The sequence below is a fragment of the Penicillium pulvis genome (genome assembly GCF_028828015.1).
Source record: "Penicillium pulvis strain IBT 33274 chromosome Unknown scaffold_8_segment0_segment0, whole genome shotgun sequence".
Taxonomy (NCBI): domain Eukaryota; kingdom Fungi; phylum Ascomycota; class Eurotiomycetes; order Eurotiales; family Aspergillaceae; genus Penicillium; species Penicillium pulvis.
In genome coordinates this window covers 7090538-7113984 of record NW_026643080.1, presented here as the reverse complement: position 1 = coordinate 7113984, position 23447 = coordinate 7090538, and the positions used below count along the sequence as shown (strand labels likewise).

The 23447-nt window shown below is 50.5% G+C and overlaps 8 protein-coding genes across 8 annotated transcripts; 4 read left to right on the top strand and 4 right to left on the bottom strand.

The window, feature by feature from the left end:
• Positions 1-315: 315 nt before the first annotated feature.
• N7503_012108 (uncharacterized protein) lies at positions 316-4157 on the bottom strand (the record flags this gene model as incomplete). The annotated part of the gene is made up of 4 exons (XM_057071654.1): positions 316-542; positions 597-1039; positions 1209-4028; positions 4084-4157. The coding sequence occupies 4 exons, from the start codon at positions 4155-4157 to the stop codon at positions 316-318; spliced, it is 3564 nt and encodes a 1187-aa protein (XP_056918265.1).
• Positions 4158-4520: 363 nt separating this feature from the next.
• On the top strand, positions 4521-4965 carry N7503_012107 (uncharacterized protein; the record flags this gene model as incomplete). Its single annotated transcript, XM_057071653.1, has 4 exons — positions 4521-4529; positions 4614-4688; positions 4757-4827; positions 4896-4965. The coding sequence occupies 4 exons, from the start codon at positions 4521-4523 to the stop codon at positions 4963-4965; spliced, it is 225 nt and encodes a 74-aa protein (XP_056918264.1).
• Positions 4966-5956: 991 nt separating this feature from the next.
• Positions 5957-6994, top strand: N7503_012106 (ankyrin repeat domain-containing protein; the record flags this gene model as incomplete). The annotated part of the gene is made up of 1 exon (XM_057071652.1): positions 5957-6994. One exon carries the CDS (start codon positions 5957-5959, stop codon positions 6992-6994), a length of 1038 nt encoding a protein of 345 aa, XP_056918263.1.
• Positions 6995-8118: 1124 nt separating this feature from the next.
• Positions 8119-10461, bottom strand: N7503_012105 (uncharacterized protein; the record flags this gene model as incomplete). Its single annotated transcript, XM_057071651.1, has 3 exons — positions 8119-8166; positions 8221-9444; positions 9505-10461. The coding sequence occupies 3 exons, from the start codon at positions 10459-10461 to the stop codon at positions 8119-8121; spliced, it is 2229 nt and encodes a 742-aa protein (XP_056918262.1).
• A 3889-nt stretch (positions 10462-14350) lies between these two features.
• N7503_012104 (uncharacterized protein) lies at positions 14351-14566 on the bottom strand (the record flags this gene model as incomplete). Its single annotated transcript, XM_057071650.1, has 1 exon — positions 14351-14566. The coding sequence occupies one exon, from the start codon at positions 14564-14566 to the stop codon at positions 14351-14353; it is 216 nt and encodes a 71-aa protein (XP_056918261.1).
• An 86-nt stretch (positions 14567-14652) lies between these two features.
• On the bottom strand, positions 14653-16393 carry N7503_012103 (translation initiation factor eIF2B subunit gamma; the record flags this gene model as incomplete). The annotated part of the gene is made up of 2 exons (XM_057071649.1): positions 14653-16148; positions 16213-16393. The coding sequence occupies 2 exons, from the start codon at positions 16391-16393 to the stop codon at positions 14653-14655; spliced, it is 1677 nt and encodes a 558-aa protein (XP_056918260.1).
• Positions 16394-16914: 521 nt separating this feature from the next.
• On the top strand, positions 16915-18278 carry N7503_012102 (uncharacterized protein; the record flags this gene model as incomplete). The annotated part of the gene is made up of 2 exons (XM_057071648.1): positions 16915-17595; positions 17655-18278. 2 exons carry the CDS (start codon positions 16915-16917, stop codon positions 18276-18278), a joined length of 1305 nt encoding a protein of 434 aa, XP_056918259.1.
• A 697-nt stretch (positions 18279-18975) lies between these two features.
• N7503_012101 (uncharacterized protein) lies at positions 18976-21992 on the top strand (the record flags this gene model as incomplete). Its single annotated transcript, XM_057071647.1, has 4 exons — positions 18976-19318; positions 19399-19611; positions 19666-20795; positions 20859-21992. 4 exons carry the CDS (start codon positions 18976-18978, stop codon positions 21990-21992), a joined length of 2820 nt encoding a protein of 939 aa, XP_056918258.1.
• Positions 21993-23447: the final 1455 nt, after the last annotated feature.

Sequence of the window (23447 nt, the reverse complement as noted above, 5' to 3'; positions counted from 1 at the left end):
AAAGTTGTTGTTCGGGAACAACAAGCGCTCGCTTACCACACTTGGTAATAGGCTGTCAAAGTTGGTATTCGGTTTGGAAGGGATAAGAACAGGATTAAAGTCTAGACTGTGTGATTATTTGTTTCTTCAGCTGATTTTTCAAAGTCAAGTTCGGTTCCCAAGCATTTTCATTCCTAGTGCATAGAAATCACTCAATCGGGAACATTCGGTTCTGACATTAGTAACACATGCGATCTGACAAAATACAAAATCGAAATCGTCAAATATTTACTTCCTATCCAAGCGCTAATCTTCAAAATTCGTGTGCTGTAAAGATCAAGTCTGAGGCAATCTCTCCTTTATGATTGGCCGTAACCCATTCAATCGTGCGGGCTTGGTCAAGAATGCATCCATACCAGACCCGATGGCATCTCGTTCAGTTTCAGCTTGCGCGACACCGGTCAACGCGAGGATCATGGTGCGTCTCTTGTTCTCTAGTGTCTTTTCAAATTCGCGAATGCGTCGGGTCGATTCAATACCATCCATGATGGGCATAGAAATATCTGCAAGCAAGTTAGAACATCGCCAAGAAAAGGAGTCGAATTTGCTGAACTCACCCATGAGAATGATTTCGATGTTGTGTGCATTTTGCCTGAAGATGTCGAGGGCTTCTTGTCCATTGTGTGCAATGGCATATTTGTAACCCAGCTTCTTCATGAATGCCACCAGGATTTTTAGATTGATCTCGTTATCATCCGCGAGAAGGATGGTCCTGGGGGAAACTACTTGCGAGTGGACTGACATATAATCCTCTGCTTGAAGATCCACATCCAGACCCGCGGGGACGGACAAAGCCGGCGTCACAATAGGTTCAGCAGAGCATTCCGTGGGCATTTGCAGTGGCCCAGGTGGTCGAACGGGGCCCGCACTGAGTATTGGAATAGAATCTCTCTTCGATCGCCCATTCAATTGGCTTTCATGTTCCTCGGGCCCTTGAGCTGTTGACCCTCGTCGTTTCCCGACGAAAGAGTCACGGCGTAGCTGCTGGCGCTGAAGACAGCTTTCCAATGTTTTTGCTAATTTGTATGGGCCACACGGCTGGCTAATATACTCAAAAACCCCCCGGTTCCCTTTGATCCTGGGATGCCAAGGTATGCGCAATCCTGGGAGACAAGCATATGATGATGACGGGCGGAGGTAATCGCTTGTTCGAACGGGGGCGAACGGACATGATCTCATTTTTACCCGTGGCCGAAGACTGATGGAGGGAGATGTAAAAGTCACAATGGCTGAGCTGCATGTTCGATGGCTCAATTAGATCAACTTTCATTTGGAACCAGTGCTGGCACAGCTTATGTATGGATGATAACAAGGCTGCATCCCCATCGGAAGACGTGTGAAGCAGGATACCCATGATTTTCTGCTTAACAAGACCTCTTACGGACCAAGGAAATGAGGCATCATGTAGGCTCCCGTGGAAAATCCGCTCTGGAACATGGTCAAGGAGGACTGTTGTCACAACCTCTGTACCGACGCCTTTTTGAGAGCTGATTTCAATTTCACCGCCTAGCGATGATACGATCCGATTCACGATGTTGATTCCTAGGCCATTGCCAGGCGACAATTTGTCTTCTTTGGAAAAGGCAGTGAACAATTCGTTCCGGAGGAACTCTTCTTCCATGCCGCATCCAGTATCTTTGATACACAGTGTGACCCTTGACTGCGTGGCTTGGCCTATCGAGTTGAACTTGACTGGAGTGGCCTTGAGAGAAACATAAATAAAACCCTCATCGGTAAATTTCAAGGCATTACCGAAGAAATTTGTCAAAATCACATGCCATGCTCCAGGGCGGGTTGCAAATTTGAGGTTTTGAGCACAGTCGATATCAAGGATGATCTTGACTCCGCCCTTGGAGTCGAAAGGGTTAGAGGCGTGGGCAGTAGTCCAGAGATGGGTAGTCGGAGTCTTGAAAAATGAGTGCCCCGCAAAGACCGTTTCAATTGCATCTTCCACGGCAGCATCCAGCTGAACGACAGAATCCTTATCAACCTTTCCGATCTGTGAAGTCTGCGGAGCACCAACATTGGATGCATCTTGGGATTCGAATTTGGCAGGCCTCGGACGAACGTCGTTAATGCTGGCATACTCGAGAAGTTGGTCTATGGACCCAAGTAGAGTGAAGGCGCAAGATGATATTGTATGCACCAATCCACGCTGTAAGACATCGATGACGGTATCGTTTAGGATGTCGATTGTGCCAAAGATACCATGAAGAGGCGACCGAAGTTCATGGCTGATTCCGGCTAGCAAATCTGACTTTGCCCGCTCTGTCAACAGTGCACCGAGTCGGTGGACTTCGGCCATGACACTGTGCCCAATCGCGAACAAGAAGGCTAGCTCGTCCTCGGAGGTCAAAACACGATGAGGGGCTCTAGTCCATGTCAGACAGCCTGAATACCACCTCCCTTTGTGTGAGTCCCACAGCGGCGAGAAAGCAATGCTTCGGGCACGGGGAGCGAGCTGCAAAAGCGTCACAGCATCCTGACGTAGGTACGCTCTCCGGGTTTTCTTGAACTTTTTGCCACTACTGCACGGAGAGTCTCCGTCACTGGTGTCATCGGATGAGAGGGTTCCATCTTCGCTGAAATTAAAGATTTTACCTCGAGGGTATCGACGGGAAAGCTGCCCAAGGAAATTCTCAGATATGGCAACTTTTTTATCCAACATATACTCCTTGCTCACACTAGAAACATCCGACGTTGCGAATCCGAGCATCTTGCATGGATTCACGGTAGACGTTCCACAATTCTCAGGTTGCGGGTCGCTAGAGATATCTCGCTCTGTGGGAAATCCCCGGCGTTTGGCTTCCTCCTCGCTTGAAGAATTACTTTCCATACAACTTCCACCACTCTCGGAATCAAAATTGGACGCATTCACCAAAGCGTCCCGAGAGCCAAAATGAGCGTCGAAGAACACAACAGCCTCGACCTCAATACTCTCGCGAACAATGTTGGCTGCACGGGAAAATGTTTCTTGTACTTTGGAAGAATAGCTGTCCCTCGGGGGTTTCTTGAGGGAATCTCTGTGATTTGGTGCCGTGGTCCTATGGGAGGCACGTCGATTCCGGGGCCGAGCGTGGAAATAGTCTCTTGTGCCTGGATCCGGACTAGCCAATGTCCGCTCTTCGTGTGTTTGCGCTGGGGGTTTCCCGGTCTGGTTTGTATTGAAATTCTGTGGGCGGAATTCTCTAAAACCTTCACCGTCATTATACTTCGTGCTCGGGGTTGCATACTCGGAAATCTGCTTCTGCTGTTGCTCTTGATTGACATGGCCCTCCAAATCAACATCTTCGCCTGGAGAAGGAGTCAAAATGCTCTCGTTCGCATTGATCCAAGAGTTGCGCAAAGAGCCTTTACCCTCCAGGAAACTTCCCAATCCAACTATCATGCGTTCGCCTCGGCGATGTTCATGTCGAGATCGAGTTGCGTCCAAGTGATCCATGACCGTGTGGGCAATATCGACCAGGAACTTCATAGCATTGGCATCCAATGGGTCGTGTGGTTTGTCATCCAAAACTGTATAAGCGCCAATCACGATTCCTTTGGGGCTAATGATCGGGCTACATGCCATGAACCGTATATGGGGGTCATTCGTCACATCTAGATGGTCCTTGAACTCTTCATGCTGGGTCATGTCGGGTACAACGAGCAGTTGAGGTTGATTTTCGATGGCTTGCGAGTGTTTCAGCATGAATTTACAGAGACTACGCTCGTAGGACATTGTGCAGCATCCAATCCACAATCCCTGACGAGCGTTATGGCTACCATCATCCTGGATGTTCAAGGTTTGGGTGGCCTCAGCGAGCACGACCTGTTCGTTTCGCCCGAATAGTGAGATCAATGTTCGCTTAGCATTCAGGCGTAGCGTTCCCAGCTGAGCGAAGGAGGTCAGAGCGGGGTCCCAAGAAGATCGAGTGGCAACGGTGGACTGGGTGTCTCGGTCGACATGAGGTAGAGGGTGTGATTGTAGATGGTACGGAGGAATGTATCTATATATCATCCGGTCAGCTTTCAACGAACATAATCAAGTCGTGATGTATTTACCTAAAAAACTCCCGTTCCCTGAACGTCCCATAGCTACCTGGTTGCTGACGTGCGCGAGATCTCGGATGTGCCATTTTCGCAGAGTCCTGAGTCCCACGAATGGGTGAGAACCGTAAATAACATCTGGTATTCGTGTATAGACGCAAAGCTCGCAGGTTTAAAGAGATTCAAAAATTGGAACGATCGATCGGGGGGAATAAAGAAGCCCAAAGGTGGAGCCTTCCCGATTTGGGGAAATTCGAGCCACGGGACCGTGATTGGTGGAGCTGTCAATAGGCTCGATAAGTCGGTTTAGCGGTTCCGCCACGATAACATATTTTTCTAGCGTTTTTCTTCGCCTTTTCTCCCGTTGACCCTCTTTTCTCCCCCTCGTCAATTTACGTTCCTTACGATCTTTCATTTCTCTCTTTCTTCTTTAATCTCCACATCTATCCATCATGGGTAACGTAAGAAAGCCCCCAACCCCGCCTGAGCGGATACCGCAAACCCCCTCTTCACCTGTCAGCGGGATACTGATGATCTACTTCCAGGGTGCCAAGGCCAACATGAAGCGCGAGCGCAACGCGAAAGCGGGAAAGGCTGATCCTAAGTCTCAAAAGAAGACTGTATGTTGGAAAACAGTACCATTCTACCCCCTTTGTTGTACATCGTGCTGACCTTCGAATGACTGCAGAACGAGAAAGCCATGAGCATCCAATGCCAGACCTGCAAGCAAACTTTCCTTCAGACCACCAAGGCGCCTGCGTGCGTTATTTCCACTCCTGTTGTTTCGTGCTGGGGCCCGACCGTGACTAATCCGAATATCTTGATAGTCTCCTCGAGCACGCCTCCAACAAGCACAGCAAGGGCTTGGCCGACTGCTTCCCTGGTGTCACTGCATAGGGCACCTACTCGGATCACCTCAACAATATCATTTGTCTACGGTGTTACGCAATTGGCATGGATGAAGGAGTTTTGAAAGAATTGAACATATACACGAAGGCGGACTTGGGGGAGCAACTCGGTGTCGACAACTGCGCAGGCGTAGTGCGCGTAGCGAGGTCGTTGGGGGTATAAGCATGGGTTGTGGCCTATGATGAATCTTACGCAACTAATACATATGATCCTAACCAGCCTGGTTCTTTGCTCACTCTTCATCTACAGTATTAACATACTAAAAACTCACTTTGCGCTGTACAGGCTGAATGGCTTGGGTCCTCTTGATCTTTGCTTCGATGATACCAAACTAAATTTACGTGAAAAGTATTTGAACTTCTCATACCGTCAAAAATTCCAAGAGACCAGAATTAGGCTGTCCTTATGCGGATACTAGGGCTCACAAGTCAGTCCCGTAATATGCCAACGTTGGAAGCGCCTTAAAAGATTGATATCTATCAAGTTGTGTGCTCAGCATCTTAATTAAGATAACGCTTGGAACTTGACCCTTTGTAGATGTAGTTTAACCTTTATACTCCGCTTCCGCTGCGGCTCTTTTTTCATGTGGGGCTCGATGTATGTGCCGGATCCATGGGACTAATGCAAATCCATCCAGACCTTCAATGCTGATATATTCCAGATCACTGCCAACTTGAGTATGAAGTATCCGCCCGTTTATTTATAGAACGCATTTCTATTCTGTTCTCGACGTGGCTCATCGCCCCATGTCCTCCACCTTCCAAGGTTTGGCCCCAATCCCCTCCTATTCACCCGCTGTGGAGATCCTTATACACCAATCAATTCAGCGGTGTGTATCGCACTGCCCTCAGCCTTGTTCAGCAATCGACAGAAATTGATACTTATATATTTGCTGTCCCCTTGGCCAATATCTTCGAGAGTCCCAGCCTCGCCCATCAAGACATTAGACATCAACTAAACCCAAGAAAAGCTCCACATAATGCATATCCCCACGAATACCAAGCCACCCTACACTCCTCCAGGTCCAGCTTCAACTGCCCCTCCATACACACCTCAACCACAGTACTCGCCCCAGCCGGCCCCCCATTACATAGCTGGCCAATCACAAGGATGGCCTCCACGGCCACCGCATACACCACAGCCTGTCTACAGTCCTCAGTCAAGCACCTACAACTATAACGGCCTTCGCCAAAGTGCGCTTCTTCTCTCGGCCGTCAGAGACGGCAACAAAGAAGAAGCAATCCGCCTAATCAGTGAAGGCGCAGATCTAAACTACCGCGACCACTCGTGGGGCCGCTCACCCATATCCCAAGCAGCTGAATACGGCCGTCCCCAGGTCCTCCAGATCCTTCTACAGCACGGCGCGAGTCCCAACTCCCTCGATGTTGCAGGAACAGAGCCAAGTCAGGAAAACACAGGCCGGACACCACTCATGTGGGGAGCTCTGCGCGGACGAAAGGAAGTATGTCGGATCCTGCTAGATGCAGGTGCCGATCCTATGATTGCAGAGAAAGATGGAAGAACTGCATTATCATGGGCTGCTGAGCACGGACACGGAGAAGTGGTGAAAATGTTTCTCGAACGAGGCGTGCCGGTTGATGTAGCGGATCGGTTCCGGGGTCAGACACCTCTCTCATGGGCGGCGATGGAGGGACATACTTTCGTGGTTGTATTGCTTTTAGAGCATGGGGCAAATCCTAACTATGCGGATAAGAGCAGCCGGCATGCGTTGTCTTGGGCTGCGCAACATGGGAATGATACTATCGTGCAGATTCTGCTGAAGCAAAAGGGGGTGCAGGTTGATTTGCGAGGGGCTGCGGGAAAGACGGCTCTTGCTTGGGCTGCGATTCAGGGCAATAGGAAGGTCATCAATCTGTTACTTGAAAATGGTGCGGATATCAATCTAGCCGATAGTCAGGGACGAACACCCTTTTCGTGGGCTGCGGAGAAAGGGTACAGGAGTATTATGGATATTCTGCTTGAGAAGGGAGCGATTGTTGGTCAGATGAGGGGTTAGATGTAGATCCACTGGTATTGGTGAGGGTAGAGACAACATATCGAGCATTTTGATATACTTTACGTGCAGGATCGTTGAAACTTGGAACCAAAACCTTAGATCACTAAGTACATACCAGGAATTAGCACTGTCAAATATTATCAAGCAGTCGAATATATTTTTGATGAAAACTGAGGGTCGAAATTAGGTGGATAAGGCAACTGGGCCATGCAGCCAAGCACTTATGCTGATTGGGAGCAAGTGCTAGCTGCAGGTCACAGCTTTGTAACCGGTTGACTCTTACCAATTTATACTGTACAATTTGGCTAATAAACTCAAATGTCTTTCAGCCAAGAGTAGGTGAACACCCGTGTCACAGACAAGATAACCATAGATCTACGTGTATGTACCTCCAGGGGTAGCCAGCATTTCATGGAGAAGTCCATTCATAATAAATACAGATTCTGCGCGAATGCATAGCACCCACTCATTACTGACAAACAAATCGCAAAAAAACCGAGACAAATTGAAATGCCAAATGGGCGAAAAATGCAGGAGCTCGATTGATATTTTGACGAGCTGGATGATAATGAAAAATATCGGTCCAGAGATGACCATGGGAAAATGATGTGCTAGAAAACAGAATGAAAGAACAGCCCAGTGCCCACGCTCCCAATACTCAATGACAATGATTCGAATGCATGCGGAAATGACAGAAGATGAGAAAGAAATCGACCAGTAACGGGGGCCGCCGCGCCCGATGCAGGCAAAGGGCAAATTCATTAGATCAACGCCCCAGGCAGGATTCGCAGGAAAACAGCCCAAGCGTTGGCACGAGGGGAATCACCAAGATTTGAAACGAGCCGCACCGTTTTGATAAACATGTGCCCTCCAAAACCGAGGGCAGCAGGAGGAAAAGAGACCGGGACGAGAGTCGGCATTAGTGACCGCATCGCAGGGGACGAAGACCCGAGGTTTATAGAAACCAGGAGGTCTTGAGCCCGTCGAGCTTCGCTGTATCACGGAAAGAAATTAAAACGAGAAAGAAAAGAAACAACCCCCAGTCGCCGAAGTGTATGCATATCTATGGACAAGGACGCAAGCCTAGCCAAGAGGTAGGCCACAAAATGAATTTCTGGCCAATTTCAAATGAAGTGTGTGTAGATCTTGGAGTTTTCGTGGACCTCCATCTCCTGTGTGATCGTTAGCATGTGTAGATAAGTAGTAGAAGTGAACATTTGACGAACCATTTTGAAGTTATTGATCTCCTCTCGGATTTGCTGAGCCAGGAGGGGAGTCAGGCGGTTACAGGTCGCAATCTCTCCGCGACGGTCGTACTCGCCGCTAGGCCAGGTCTCGTGGAACTGAATACGAGGGCTGAATACAATGTTCCGGCCGCTGACCGACTGGGGAGTCATAGGAGCGCTTTTCGCGTCGCTACTTGTGTACCGTCCCCCACCAGAAAGAAAATAGTCCTCGCCGGCAATGGTGACCTGCTCTGTCGGGCGAGGGCTGGGTCGAGATGACTCGTCCGGCGTGGGCGGAGCACTGGAATGCGGCGAGTCACTGCCGTTCAGTGCATTGGCGGGCGAAGATACCCCATAGTCGGAATGGGTTTTCTTAAGGATACCCTTTCGAACGGCAGCCAAAACCTCCGCCCGTTCTCGGTCGCCTCCAACAATGCTCTTACGTGACTGAGAAGAATCTGAGACGACTCTTTCCCGTTCGCGAATAGAAGTGGACCGCCGTACGTCAGAACCAGCAGGCTCCACCTTGGGAAAGACGGTGCCGCCCTTAGGCATTTCCATCGGGTCGGGGTTGACCACAATCTCACGCTCCGCCTCCACATTCACGACGGAGATCTGGGGTAGGGACATCGGCTCGGCAGCCCCTTCAACCGAATTGATACTCGCGACGGACTTGGGCCGGAATAGACCCACTAATGACCGAGTGGACTTCTTCATACCTTTGCCCATTTTGCGGAGCATCATGGAGGCTGATGAAGCAGTCGAGGAAATTGAAAGCGCATCTGTTGACCCAGAAAAGAAACCACCCTGGTGGGTATAGATACTCTCACCTAGTCCCATAGCTTCTTGCTGCTCGGCAATTGCGGCCTGTTCATCACCCAACTCCTCTCGCAAGGCCTCTCGGCGCGCCTTTTCTGCAGCGATTGCTTCACGCTTCGTTTGAGAGGATGCCTTGAGAAGCTCGGATGCGCTACCGAAAGAGAAAGCGCGTCTCAGGCGAGACTTTCCAGGACGCTTGGGGTCATTCTTGATCTCTGCGAGGCGCTTCGCCGCCGGGGAGTCTGTTGGTGGAGACGAAGCGGCAGGGGCAGCCTTGGAACTGGACTCGATCGCTGGAGATTTGGCTGATGTCGAAGCTGGTTGGGAAAGCGGGGAGGGCTTGCTCACTCGCTTCTCTTCCGGCTTGGCAATGGTGTTGGAATCAGATGAAGCCCCTTCTCGTGTCTAAACAAACCCGTTAGTTATTGCTATAATTGATCTCAGAAGCCGTGACAAGGAACCTACAGAAGAAACAGATGACTGTGCCGAGTGCGAGCTAGTGCCTTTCTGTGAATGGGCCGACTGCGGTCGTGGTTGATTCGTATCAAAGGCGATAAAGTCATAAGGACCAGTCTGCGGGGAGGTTGGTATCGGTAGTTGCAGTTGGAGGTTTGGGTATGAGCCTGGATCCATGGTTCCCATGCTTCTCCGGCGGTATCGCTTAGCAGGTTCTAGCTGTTGACGTTCCGCATGGGACGAATCATCCACACTTGAATAGCGGTTATGCCCGTTGGATCGTTGAACCGGTCGGGGTACGGAGGCTGTGTTTATTTGGTCATCAGATGCTGAAGCTGAAGCTGATGTGGATACCGGTGCCGGTGCCGGTGCCGGTGCGGGCGCTGGAGATTGAGAGCGTTGGTTTGAACGGCGGTACCGATTTGGGGAGGGCTTGACGGAGCCACTTGGAGAGGAGATGGTCATAACGGGGGGAGGAGGGAGGTTGGCGGTAGACAAAGGACGGAGAGGCTGATCCGGTCTCGGTTGGCGCGAGGGGATGGCACTGTCGTCTTTGGAGACATAAGAGTTGAATGAAGAGTTGGAAGAAGTCGATACAGAACCAGCTGCAGGATTGGCGACTCGGGAAGTGGCCCCGGGCTGAGCCATTTGGGATGGGCCGTGAATGGTTGGGGCAGAGAAGGTGCGGTGCTCTGGACGGAGATGGGGGGACCAAGACGGGCGATGTTGTTGAGCATTGGGGGCATGGGTCGGGTTTGGAGGAAACGCGTAAGGAGCCACAACCGGGTGACCTGCTCGATAGCTGCCCGAATTGCCGGCATTGAACCCACTCCACGACATGTTCTGAAACCTGGCAGGATGCTGGTTGGAGGACGAGGCAAAGGTGCCCGAGGAGGAAGAAGGACGCGTCTGAAGCACAGGAACGGTGCCAGTCTGTTGGGGGATGGTTTGAACCAACGCAGCCATATTGTTTCTCTCGGCCAGGGCGTCGAAATGTTGCAAACACGAGTGTCCGGGTCGATCGGAACCTCGACAAGGCAACTCACGTATCGGATCGCTCAAAGGGAAATAGGCGAGATGGCGTTCGTGTCAAGACAGATGATGAACAAAACGGAGTGCTACCCGGGAGATGTTAGTCCGGGCCCATTCAGGAGCATGTTGTGTATTTTTGGTAGAATTTCCCACTGTTCTCGTAGCAAGGGTTCCGTCACGATTGTATTGAAGGAAACACCAATGAGAATAGAAAAGGGGATAGAAGGGAAAGTCGTTGTTTTGGAAGGCTTTTTTTTTCAATGGGTGTTGGGGGTGGATCGATGAGCAACGCGTCAGCCAGGGGGAACCATACCTGTTCTAAGTAACGTGGGCATAAACTATAGTGGTACAACGATTAAGAGAGGGAAGTGCAGCAAAAAGAAAGACGCTGAATGCCAACAGAATGCAGCAACTCGAAACCAGGCGAGTTTTTTAAGGAAAACGAAAGGTGGTCTGAAGGTTCCCGGAGTTGGGGATTCTAGGACATGTACAAGAAGGGAAAGGCGGAGAAAAAAAACGAAATGAACCCCAAAAGAAAAAGAAAAGAAACACCAGGACCTGCTAGAATGGCACCTTGTCAAGAGGACAAAGAATGTGCCGTTCGCCTGGAGGATGAAGGATGAGAAGGTTGAAGGGGAGAGAAGAAGGGGAAGGGGGGAGTTGGAAGCGGAGAAAGATTAGGGAGAAGGAAAATAGGAGGGGCTTTTTTTTCACTATGGAACAATCTACCTTTTTTTTTTTCTCTCTTTTTTTCTTACGAATCACCTAAAGTAAAATAGAATACGAATTAGAATCTGATCATAATTATGAATAATTAATTCCAACCGAATGTCAAGATGATTCTATCTCCTTTTTAAAGGGGGGGGCAGTGATTCGGAACCAATAGGCTTGAGCATTGGCCCCCTAACTCCATAGAACATTTTAGCTCTGCATGTCAGAAAAGTTCCACTGGATAATGCGTACCTGATAGAGGTTTTATGAAATGTACCTAGAGTAGTTCAATACCTTCCTATATGGGCATGTTTATTTAGAAATTCCCTAAAATCCGACAAACGCCCCCCAAAATGGTCCAAGTGTTGAACAGTGCACTACGGGTGCTCTAAGTGCAACGCTATCCCTCGAACGGGGGTCTGGTTCCCCAGCGAATCCACACGCGCTCGGCGAGACATTGCGTTCCGTGTACCACCGCACGTGCGATAGAATTCATATAATCTGATTTTACCGAATCAGAGCTCGTTATCGTAGGAATCTTACGGGAAACAAAAAAAAAACTAGGACAGTTCCATCATTGCTCCCATCCATGGTAATGGTTCCCCTCGACAGCTTAGCGGATACCCGCAAATTCGGGGATTCCTGCGAGCTGGTTCCATGGATCCTCCCGGTGGGTTGTCACAGCCTGCAACTTTTCCCCCACCCGGTGTGGGAATGGGAATTGAGGGAAACGGGAAGAACAGCAGTTCCGATCAGGACTAATCATCGATCTGCTGACATTGCATTGCGGATGAGGCTGAAGTCATTTGCCTGTGCGAGGGGGTCAGAACGTGGCGGTTCGTAGGAAGTTTAGAGGGTGTTTGTTTTCTAGCGAATCGCTATCTATACGCTTCTACGGAGCCAACTAGTGCACCATGACGTTATCTGCGGATGCAGGTCTCATGCAAGACTCATAAAAGAAAACAGTATGCGATACAGGAGAAAATCAATGTAACCCTTATCTCCAGAAGCTTCGAAGCGAGAACACGGACCACTCAATCCCCATATACGAAAACCTTGGAACTTTTGATCCTTATCTCAATCTCCCCCTCTTTATAATTTCGTCTCCACCTACAAACCACGTTGATCCGCATTCCAATGCACTTTTCTTCCCGCGTGATCGACATTGCCCATGCACCAACCCTGAACCGGCCTCACCATGAGAAATCCGGCTTCTCTGCCGCGCAAGGAGAATGCAGGCCCACGGGGCCCATCGATCCTCCATTCTTACTGGCTCGTTTTTAAAAAATCTTCCCCTCTGCTGGTCTAATTTACCTGCATTAGCTCCTACTCCATCCGGTCTGGCACCGCTTTTACGCTCTGCCCGGGACCTACATATCTCTCTGCAGGTAGAATTCAAGAGGGGCGCCTACAGCGTGAATCATGAAAGCAATGGCGCCTTCGCTAGAATTAACGTCTTGCAGTGCTAGCGGTCCCCGTCTTGCACGTCAATTCGACGATGATTGGTCTTCCCATGAGGTAAGTGAAGGCGATGGCGTCCTAATTGATTAAGCCGGTCAGCTTGGTTGGATCAGCTTTCCGTTCCCGAAGTTACCTAGCATAGTCCAGCCAGCCATAACGAACTACGGAGCACATGGTATTTCTTCCTTTTATGGCTCGCAACAATTGACTCCAGGCTGGCTCTTGCGATCGCTATGTTGGACCCCCGTCGCAGACCTCGGGACTCGACGACATTGAAAAGATCTCACATGTTCCAGCTGAACACGGAAACAAAAGTACAAGTTCCTTGACAGAAAACCTAGTCGACTTACATCCGGGGAAGCACAAATGTGGAGGTCAAGGATGATCATGGCGCCGTTGTGCGCCTCAAGCTCCGGTCGCGGACCCAGGACCGTGCACTTTGTCCGTGTCGCAACTCCACCCTAATTAATTTCCATCGAACCCTCTGATTTGATCGACAGCCATTTGTTTCTGACCTTGCAACATCTTGGATCTGAATCCTCAAATTTGCAGTGTGGATATGCCGGCACGTGAACGGTTTGAAGCTTTTATGAAGGATGTTCGGGTTTCTTGTTTATCTCCGCTTGGTCCAATCGGAGCCTTCACGAGAAACATTATACCCCTGTAATTGATACCCCTGATCTACAGCCTGTTTCATTGCATAGATCTCATACAAAGGGGAAACTAGATCAGTAACAAGCAATTGACTTTCTCGGGCTCCGTTTTGCTCTCTTAACATATCGTATTGTCGTATATCGATGACCAGCTCATTTAATCTCAGGCTCATTCGGCCGGTTCCAAGTTTTATATCATACGATCGATACTCTTTGACCCACCTAACGGGCCTTCAAATGCAATATACTCCACCTTCATCGTGCCGTCAGGACAGACGCAGCAATTCCTCCGTGAACTAAGGATGGCCCATAGTATGATCAATAAGTCGTTCTTTCCGCGTCCTGCGTGTAGGCAGAGGGGGAGCTACTAGTCTCGAGTCGATCCGACGAAATTCCTATTCCAACCCGTCCTACCTTATCAAACAAGCAGAAAGTCCTGCAGCTTGACTATCTATGCTTTTGAGGTCCAGCGAATACAAAACAAGGATACATGACACACCTGGGCAGTAACTTGGGAAATTGTATTTTTGTAAGGAACCGAAGTGTATGATGCTGCCAACACAAAAGTGGCACAACAGGAACCAGACACGACTAGACTAGTCTAAGCACTACAGTCAAAATTCGACGTGTCTGGCAGTCTCAGCTGACAACAACAATCCAGTTTCCATATCTCCAGCTTGACCTAAATCAGCCAACACACAAAAACTACCAAGGCAGAGCTGCGTACTACGATAGCCCTGACACCTTTGTTCAGCCTCATTGAATAAGAAGCGAGCCCACACTGCCGGAAACCAGCATGTACCTAGGCTAATCACAGATCCAGTGCCTCAACAACGAAGACCTGTACTTCCCCAAAATTCCGGGAATCACATGGTACATCGATTGTCAGGTCTCACAACAACTCGATTACATTGCAGATAGGTAACACTGGGGACGCTTCGAAGTACAGGTACAACACGCGCACGTTCGGCGAGGACTAAACCTGGGCTCGTTGGGAATTATGTAGACTGCAGGATCTGGGGATAGGTTGTGCGCTCATCGGCGAGATCCTGGCTGTCTAAGAGGGAATTCAAATTGCGACTATGAGGCTGCAGGGCTGAGGTCATCGTTGATGCCCGATGGATTAACAGCTTCTTCGTGCTTGCCTCCAGAGCGGCACCGGGATCGAACTTGACGTAGCTAAGTACGGGAGCCGTATATTTTTGGTTGGTCATTGGGTACTTTTGGGGACATCATTTCTATCTCGTCAAGACGTAATGGTATAAGGAACAGATTGGCGTTGGTCCGATTATGCGGAATATCAGAACTCATCTTCGTCGTCAAAGTCCTCCATGTCCCCATCCTCGTCTATACCTTCGAAAACCATGAACTTCTCATTCTTAGCGTCGGCTTCGTCCTCAACGACATTGCCATCCTGGACTTCACAATCCTTGAGCTGGGCCTCGCGGCCAATCTTCGCTCGCTTTCCAATTACACAGCCAGTGAGAACAGCACGAGGGCCAACCACCGCGCCATCCATGAGAAGGCAGCGAGTCAATCGTGCGCCTGTCGAAATGTGACAGTTGGCTCCGATCACTGACTCCTTGATGACACACTTTTCTTCCACTGTGACGTTTTCTGCGAGAAGACAGTCGCTCTTCGTGACAGTAGACCGTTGAGCCACACCGTCAGGGTGCGCAATCTTCTGGTTGTGGGCAAAATGCGATGCCTGACGACCAGCCTCCTCGATGGATTCCAGCTTAGCTAGGCGGAGAGATGTAGATAGGAGGATGGAGGTGCTGTCAACCCGACGGACAAAGGGTGCCGATCCTCGCTGCACATAAGCAAGGATGGGCGGCGCTTCAGTGGGCTTGGACGGTTCAGGAGAGGCCTTGACACGGGATGCAAACATGGGGGATTGGGAATCATCGAAGTTTGAGCCAACCTTGGTGGTGCTCATGCTTTGAAGATCAATTTCGTCCTCCAGGGATTCACCGTCTTGGCTTCCGCTCTCATCCTCTGTATGGCTCTCTTGCTGGAAGATCTCCTTCATTCCAAGCTTATCGGCAAGTCCTTTCTGCCATCCAGCCTTAGCCCAGTAACCCAGGAGGTCCTCGCTAATGGATTCCAGCTTTTCTTGGCGAGCAAAATCCTTCACCCAGTACGGGAAAATGTAAAGATGGGCATCGCGGTAGGTAGTGAGCATCTTCACCTGCGGGTGCTGTTCAACAAGAGAATGGCGAATGAGGAAGCCTTTGTCCTGCTCCATCTTCTCCTTGAGGGTGTCCATCGGCATCGCGAGGACCAATTTCGACAAATTAGACCGCACAGCTTCCGGCCCATCAACCAGGTGCGATACAGCCGGCCGTTCATTTTTATCCTGATCCAGAGGTGCCACGGCTACGAAATCTGTGGATTCACCCTTGACACTCTCCTCTCGGCCTTGTGTCTGATAGAAAACACTGAGACCACCTCTTCGACCGCCCCTCTCTCCACCCGGGCCCGATGAGACTGGACCGTGGGCGTTTTTACCTTCTGTCAATGTGCTGCCACCGAGAGCACCTTGAGATACCATCCACGCCTCAATTAGCGATTCACCAGGGATATCGCAAATCAGATCACAGGGCAAAAGAACAAAATCAGTTTTGATACAGGCCTGCACTTCGGGTAGACGGAGAAGCTCAGCTGTGCCCATTGTCATATCGAGGCCCTTCGGCGCGATCACGCGGGGGGACGGAAGGGCTGTGAGATGAGGATTTTGTTGCAAAGCGGCTTGGATAGGAGCGAGAGAGGAGGGAGGTGTGATCAATGTGATATCTAGATCCAGTTAGAACATATCTTTCACATATCATAAAAACATTATCCGACTATGGCGACATACCTGTGATTCCTGCCCGCAGCGCGTAGGTCATTGGGAAATAGAGCATAACTCTGTTCCCTACAGGAATAAGGCATTTCGGATGCTCCTCAGGGTTGGTGGTGAATGTGTTCAGCGAAGCACCAGGGCCACACAAAATGAGAGCCTGGAACCCACTCGGGGGTACAGGGATAGGGTGTGGCATCTTAATTAAGTCCATATAACCCCCGCGGGGCAGACAAACGAAGTCGGAGGGGTTGTTAAGCAGATGAGGGAGGAAAGTTATTTAAGGAGCATGAATCAGCTTTTGATAGGCTCGATGGAGTTGGCTCCGAACTCCTAGAATTGACCTCGCCTTTGTACCGTGCTGCGAAAGCTATAGGGCCGTGTTGCGATTGTATGACTCGCCCGCTTTGACTGCTTTTTTCCGAATCGAACAGGATCACGTGCCGATAGCAATGGATGAGTCAGCACTGACCCGCCTCCAGATTTAGTCGGGTCAAACAGTGCAAACGGAGCATAAACACCGCGGTTGCTAGATTCACCAGCCACATGTTTCCGTGCCCCGAGGGTCGAGGTCCCTCCCCCATCTCCCTTCCTCTTCCTCTTATCTTCTCCGCCAGCCTTCCCATCTCTCCTGCATGAGTGAAATGTGAATTGTGGGCCTCGCGACACCGATTGTTTCTCTAAATGCGCTTTCTCTGAACAACAACCCCCGCGATCGCAATGTCTTTCCCCCAGGATGGCCGAGGCCGTCGCGGCGGAGCTGGCGCCGGTTTCAGCTCAACTGGCCGACGAACTGCTTTGGGGTACTACATCCCATTGGCCCTGACTGTAGGAGTTGCCGCCGTGAGCATTGCTGCCTGGGTCTGGAGTGAACGACACGACGATGACGATGATCTCCCTGACGACGCAGAAGGCCACCACCCCCCGCCACCCCCTGGTGCCGTTGCCGGTGACTTTCCTCCGCCTGCATACGGCGCAGGAAGCTATGCAAGAGATATCGGGACAGATGCTGCGCCTGGTGATGCTCAATACGACCCCAGCTTGATGGCTCGCATGCAGGGCGCGTTGCGCCGAACCCCCAGCCCCCAACAGATCTTCGATGGCGCAAGTCGCAAAGTTGTCGCGGGAGTGACTGCCGCAGGCCAATTTGTGGGCGGTGCCCTCACATCTATTCGTGAAGAAAACCGGGGTGACTTCGAAGACCACACGAGATGGTCCGAAGAGGCCCAGTCCCGAGCTAAGGAAAGAGGCGAACAAACCACTTCGGTGCCCTCAATGAGTGGCGCGCTGCCAGGACGCAGTATCGGCCAACGTTCACTCGACAAGAAGAAGAAGACGGTTGTGATCGTTGTATCCTCTCTTACTCCCTCAGATACCGATGACTTTGCCTCGGAGCATGCCGTAAGAGACCCGCCCTCGACCTACTAGAACGCTTGATTCACTAACCCATGCGCATGTAGTCAATTCTTTCTCATCTCCCTGAACACGTAGACCTTGACACATGTCGAATCTTTGTCCTGATATATGCCCCGAGCTTGAAGCATGCCATTGGTCAGGGCAACTCATCGCGCGCAACACAGTCAATTGCCTCATCCTACTCAAACATTGCCACTGAAGAAGCTGCATCTTCTGGTGAACTGGTCGGCGGTGACTTGACCCGTGTAGATCCCCACCAGGAGGATGATCTCGAAGGCCAGACACCCTTCTTCCGAACCCTGTACACTCAGGCCCAGGCACTCGTCGAGAAGGAAAGCATGATCATGCCATTTAGTACATCCACTGGCTACGTTCATCTTGTCCGCCATTTATCTCCGGATCTTGTTTATGCACAGGAATCATTAACTGGAGAAGAGGGCGACGCGGTGCAGCACATCTCTGGTTGGGTCCGGCAAGTCATTATCGTGGTTGGCGACGAGGGCGGCCGTGGTGGCTTAATCGATAGCGATGACGAGTCTGCTCTTGCTGATAAGGGAGAGAAGTGGTGGCAAAAAGAAGGCACCACCGGCATTGGCAAGCGAATTGACGTGGTCGATGTCCTTCGTGTTGGAGATGACTGGCGACGCCGAGTGCGTGGTCTGGACTAAGCGAGGCCCAATACCCTGCCGCCGTCCAATGATGTTGATGTTGATATTTTTTACCATGTCCATATTTGCTTTGATTCACTACCCCCTGATGATTGTGCTTTCGATTCCCCTTGTCTATTTCTTACTTGCTTGCGAGCTTTGTTATAATTCATGCCGGCAGAAACTTCGATCTGCTCTATCCAGGACGGCTGGGACGGTACCAATACATTACCTTGATCACTATCATAATTGGCTTTGCTCTCACTAGTAAATAACCTTATAGATCCCTATTCAAGCAACTAAACATTTATGCCTGAGGTCATCAGCTCTGTGCTACTGAGAGAACAAAGATCGCACTAGTCCTAAAGCGCACATCACATGACATCGTCACGTCTCGCCCGCGGCTTGGCATCATCACCTCCTCTGCACGACTTCCGCCCTCAGAGCCTCCTCGGACCCTTCCCCCTCGCAGCGACATCGTTCGATGGCCGCCTCCACTCTCTACGCCTAGCCCTCACGGACTGCCGGAATTATCGTTAATTCAAATTCGCCGTGTTGGTGACCAGGGCCGACCGACCGATCCCCACATGTCTCGCGCGCATCGGTCATCCCATTCTTTCTCGGTCACCGGCTTTCATACCCCAACGTCGATTCGGTTTCCCGATAAGTCACATTTTTAGCTTCATTTATTGTGGTCGCGCCCAAGAGCACCACCAACATGGCCACTGCCATATCCAAACCAACCTCCCATACCCCGAAAATGAAGCGACCGCCCCCGCCTTTCTCTCAACCTGGGGTTAATGGGGTCAAGCCTCAACCACCTTCATCTTCTCCACCCACCACCAACAAACGTCTTCCTGGTAACACATCTACTGGCTCAAGTCCCAATCTCGCGAACAGAGCAGTCAACATGGCGAATCCCTCAAAAGGCCCCCTGAACCGGGCACGAGCCCTCCCGTCGCAAAAACCTGGGGAGCAGTCGCGCATGGGTCGACCGGTGACAAGGACAGCTGCAGGCGGGAATGAAAATCGGGTTTCCAAAAGGTGTCCCGAGCCATATGGTAAGCCCCGGCTTGGATTTCATCATCCAATGGCTGCACAGGATGTATGATTACTGACCCTGACTTCGGTTGCCCTTTAGTCAAAACAACGCCGTACATTCTCAAGAAATACCGCAAATGTCCTCCATCTCTTATCGTGCATCTCCACCCTACACACTTCCGATTCGAACAGCAAGATGGAAGTTTTCCCTACAATTCAGAGATGAAGATCATTATTGAGCACATTCGCGCCGGGACCATTCCCCATGATTTGATTGAAGAGCTTCTCCGTGCAAATGTGCGATTCTACGAAGGTAAGTCTCGGCTGTTTGGTGACTTAGAGAGCCCGTTCTGATTATGTTCTTTAGGTTGTCTCATTGTTCGAGTGGTCGACCACAAATTCGTGTCGGCGCAAACCAGAAAGACCTCTACGACCGCACCCACCGAGAACAACACCCCATTCTCCTTGCACAACTACAACGAGCATATAACACCATCGGCTTATGTTCCGTATCCGAAACTGAACCAGCTCACCGATGTGCAAAGCTCAAAAGCGACCGAAACGCCCATTGCTGACCAAAACCAGCCAGACAAAGAGCTTAATGGCGAGATTGCCAACGCCCAGGGACAGGGAAACGACTCTGACAACAAGACTGCCCCTTCCAAACCCCGAGTATTCACTACCGTTCTTCACCCTACTGCTCGTGCATTGCAGGCGGAATTGACTCTGCTCGTTACAACACCGGATCCCAAAGCTTTAAAAGCATCCAATGCTGGCCAATTGTCTCGTACCCAGTCTTCATCAGTAGTACCTCAGTCACCAGCAACTGCAGGCCCCCAGGCTGATCGTGGTCAGCCAGCAAAGAGACAAAAGACCCTCGTTGAGCCGCAAGATCTCCCTGAATGCGAAGCACTTATTGTGAAGGCATTGGCACCTCCTCTCTATCTAGAACCAGTCAAGAATTTTGATGCTGCGCAGCAATTGCTGAAGTTCATGGAAAGCCCGCTTCACAGCGATCCACCACCATCACCCAAGCGACGCAAGAGGACTATTGCCGAACTTGCCGCAGATGAGGCTCTCGCGGCGGAAGAAGAGAGATTCATGCTCATCATGGACGAGCGTCTCGAGCCCACGGCATCCGGTGCTGCAGGTGGCGCAAAGGCCGCGGCGGCTGACGACACAGTTGGCGTTTTAGCATTTGAACCCCGCTTCTCTCGCTTCAAGACCCTGGAGACCATACGGATGCAACTTGAGGAGAAGGCTAAGCATGAACACGAGGTGAAGATGAAGTCGGAACTAGCCAAGAGACAACAGCAAGAGCAGGAGAGGGAACGACGCCGAGCAATTGAGCAGCGACAAGCTGAGGAGCACGCGAAAGACGAAGCACGCCGGCAGCAAATTGCAGCACAGCAGGCACAAGCACAGATTGCCGCCCAACAGAACCGACATGTTATGCAGGCCAATGGTGTCAGTCAAGGGCAGCAGTCCTCTCCCGTCGTACGCAATCAAACTCCACACAGCACCTCATCACCATTAGTTGGTAACATTATGACAACACAGGCCGTTCCGATGAGCATCAGTGCATCTCAGCAGTCAGGAAGTCCACCGCGACCCCCGTCTTCTATGCAGCATACGCACTCGAACATGATGAGCCACGCAATGGCACCAACCAGAAGTCAGCAAGGCCCAAGTCGACACGGGACTCCCCAGATCACACAAGGAACGCCAGCGATGTCACAAGCCACCCCGATCATGCGCAACGTTACTCCAACTCAGCGAATGGGTCATGGCAGTCCAAACCACTCAACAATAGCACAGACACCGATGATGGGCCAGACCATGTCCGGCACTCCACAAATGAATGGAATGGGTCTCAATCCCCAAGGACTTACTCCACAACAACAAATGATGATACAGCAACGACAGCAGCAGCTTCTCGCTCAGCAACAGGCCCAGGGACACATGGGATCAAATCAATTCACACCGCAGCAGATTGCTCAAATGCAGGCCAGCGTCCATGCACAGCAGAACATCCAGTCGCACCAGCAGCAGCAAATATTGCAAGCCCAAAAGCAACAGCAGCAGCAGCAACAGCAGCAGCAGCAACAACAACAACAACAGCAGCAGCAGCAGCAGCAGCAAAATCATCCGAACATGCAGAACATTCCTCAGCAGGGTCACCAAGCTGCTTACCAAGCACAGCTCATGCGGGCTCAATTCCAGCAGATGCAAATGGTCAAACAGCAGGGCGGAATGCCCCAAGGCCAACAGGGTCATGGCAGTCCCCAACAAGGAATGGCACAGGGCATGACACCTCAGCAGCAGCAGCAGCAGCAGCAACAACAACAACAGTTGATGTTGGCTGCCGCTCAAGCCAATGGTGGCCAGATGCCAAATATCCAGAGCAATATGGCGGCACGTTACAGTCGTCTCTGTCAGCAGCGGCTTTTTCAATTGCGCAATGAGATGTCCCAGCGATACATGCAACAATACGGCCCCCCGACGCAGTATCCACCTCAAATCGCGCAGCAATATGGTGCTGGGTTGGAGAAGAATGCCAAGGCATGGGTGCAGGACCTCATGCGGCGTGAGCGTGAAGCTGCTCAGCAGCAACGAGCCACACAGCAAGCTGCGGCCATGCAAGCTCAACAAATGCAACAGCAAAACATGATGCACAATGGAATGGGCAATTGATCCCAGTGCAACGACCAAATCTGCGATAGGGGCAGATATCTAGTTCTCTCCTGATCGAGTTGAAATGTCTATGAAATTTACGGCTAGGCCCCACAAAACTACCCACGCATTAATTTTGATGCCCCCAAATTTTGCGTTACGTTCAGTTTCCATTGCTTTTTTTCCTTTTTCCTTTTTATTTTTTCTCTATGGTTTGCTTCCCTTTTCAGGAGAATGTACAGGATCCAGGCACCGCGGATATCAAGAGGTCGGCGTTTCAATATTTCTGCCATGGTTTTCTCCCCCATTTTTCCGTCGTTGACGATTTCTTCTAGTTCTATTTCATTTTTTTCATATTCTGCCTTGCCAGTGTACTATGGATACGGGTTTTATTTCGGCCGGAGCGAACGATTCAGATTCAGATTCAGATTTGATACCATTTTGTATAGGAGTTTATTTCAACGGGGCAGGGTTCTGGGTGGGACTGGAAATAGTGGGATTTGATCAAAATGCACGCTATCACTTCAAATTATCATAGTAAGAGTCCAGGTTTGAGCAATAGGTATTACCGTATATCTCAGACGCTTAACCTCGCACCGGGAATCCCCCGAGTCGGAAGTAAAAGCTTCGACGCCATGTCCTTCACAAGGTCAATCGGTGGCTTTCTGAGGGGACCGGGATGTTACTTGGAATAAACCAGATATTCTTAGGTCGGAAACTTTGGCGCATCACCTTTTCGTATCGCTCTTTCTTTAGGTACGACAGATTGCGAGATCGCGAGGCTTTCCAAGGATAGGGGCGATGCATGTTCCAAAAAGACTCGAGCATTGCCTTCCACCTTGCTGTCGGCCTCCAATGGCGCTGAGCTATGGATCCTTCAATGGGGATCGTCTGGGGTTTAACCAGCCCCTAGGTTAATACACTTTGTAATCACCAGGGCCAGATGGCCTTTGTATTTGTAAGTTCCAATGGGGAATTCTGTTCTGCAATGGCGACATGTATGATCGGAAGAGGGATCTCTCTTCCCTTCACTAGAAGCCACCAGAAGTTCGCTACATATGCAGTTAAACTTATAGCTTGAAGCATGCTCACAAAACCATATTCTTGTTGGAAGTCTGCTACTTGCTAAAGAAGAGACTACAGCTGGCTGATGACCCTTAATATACATTATATGCTGTATCCGAAGGCAAAGACTCGCCGGCTCGCTACAGATCTGCGCGTCAATTGAAAAAAGCGTGCCAGTTTTTCGTGTAGGATGAGATTGGACTTGCGTGAAGGATATGACTTCCGTACTAATGCCAAATTCCGGGCCATAGTGGTGTCTCCTCAAAGCAAGTTGAAGGTGAAAGTAAAACGTTATACAAAATTTTGAAGTCTGGAGATGCAGTCTGAATTTCCGACGTCAATGGAAAGTATTTCTTCCATCGCCAGGCGCATTCAAGAGAACATTCTGGCTTGAACGGCGCGCTAGATACT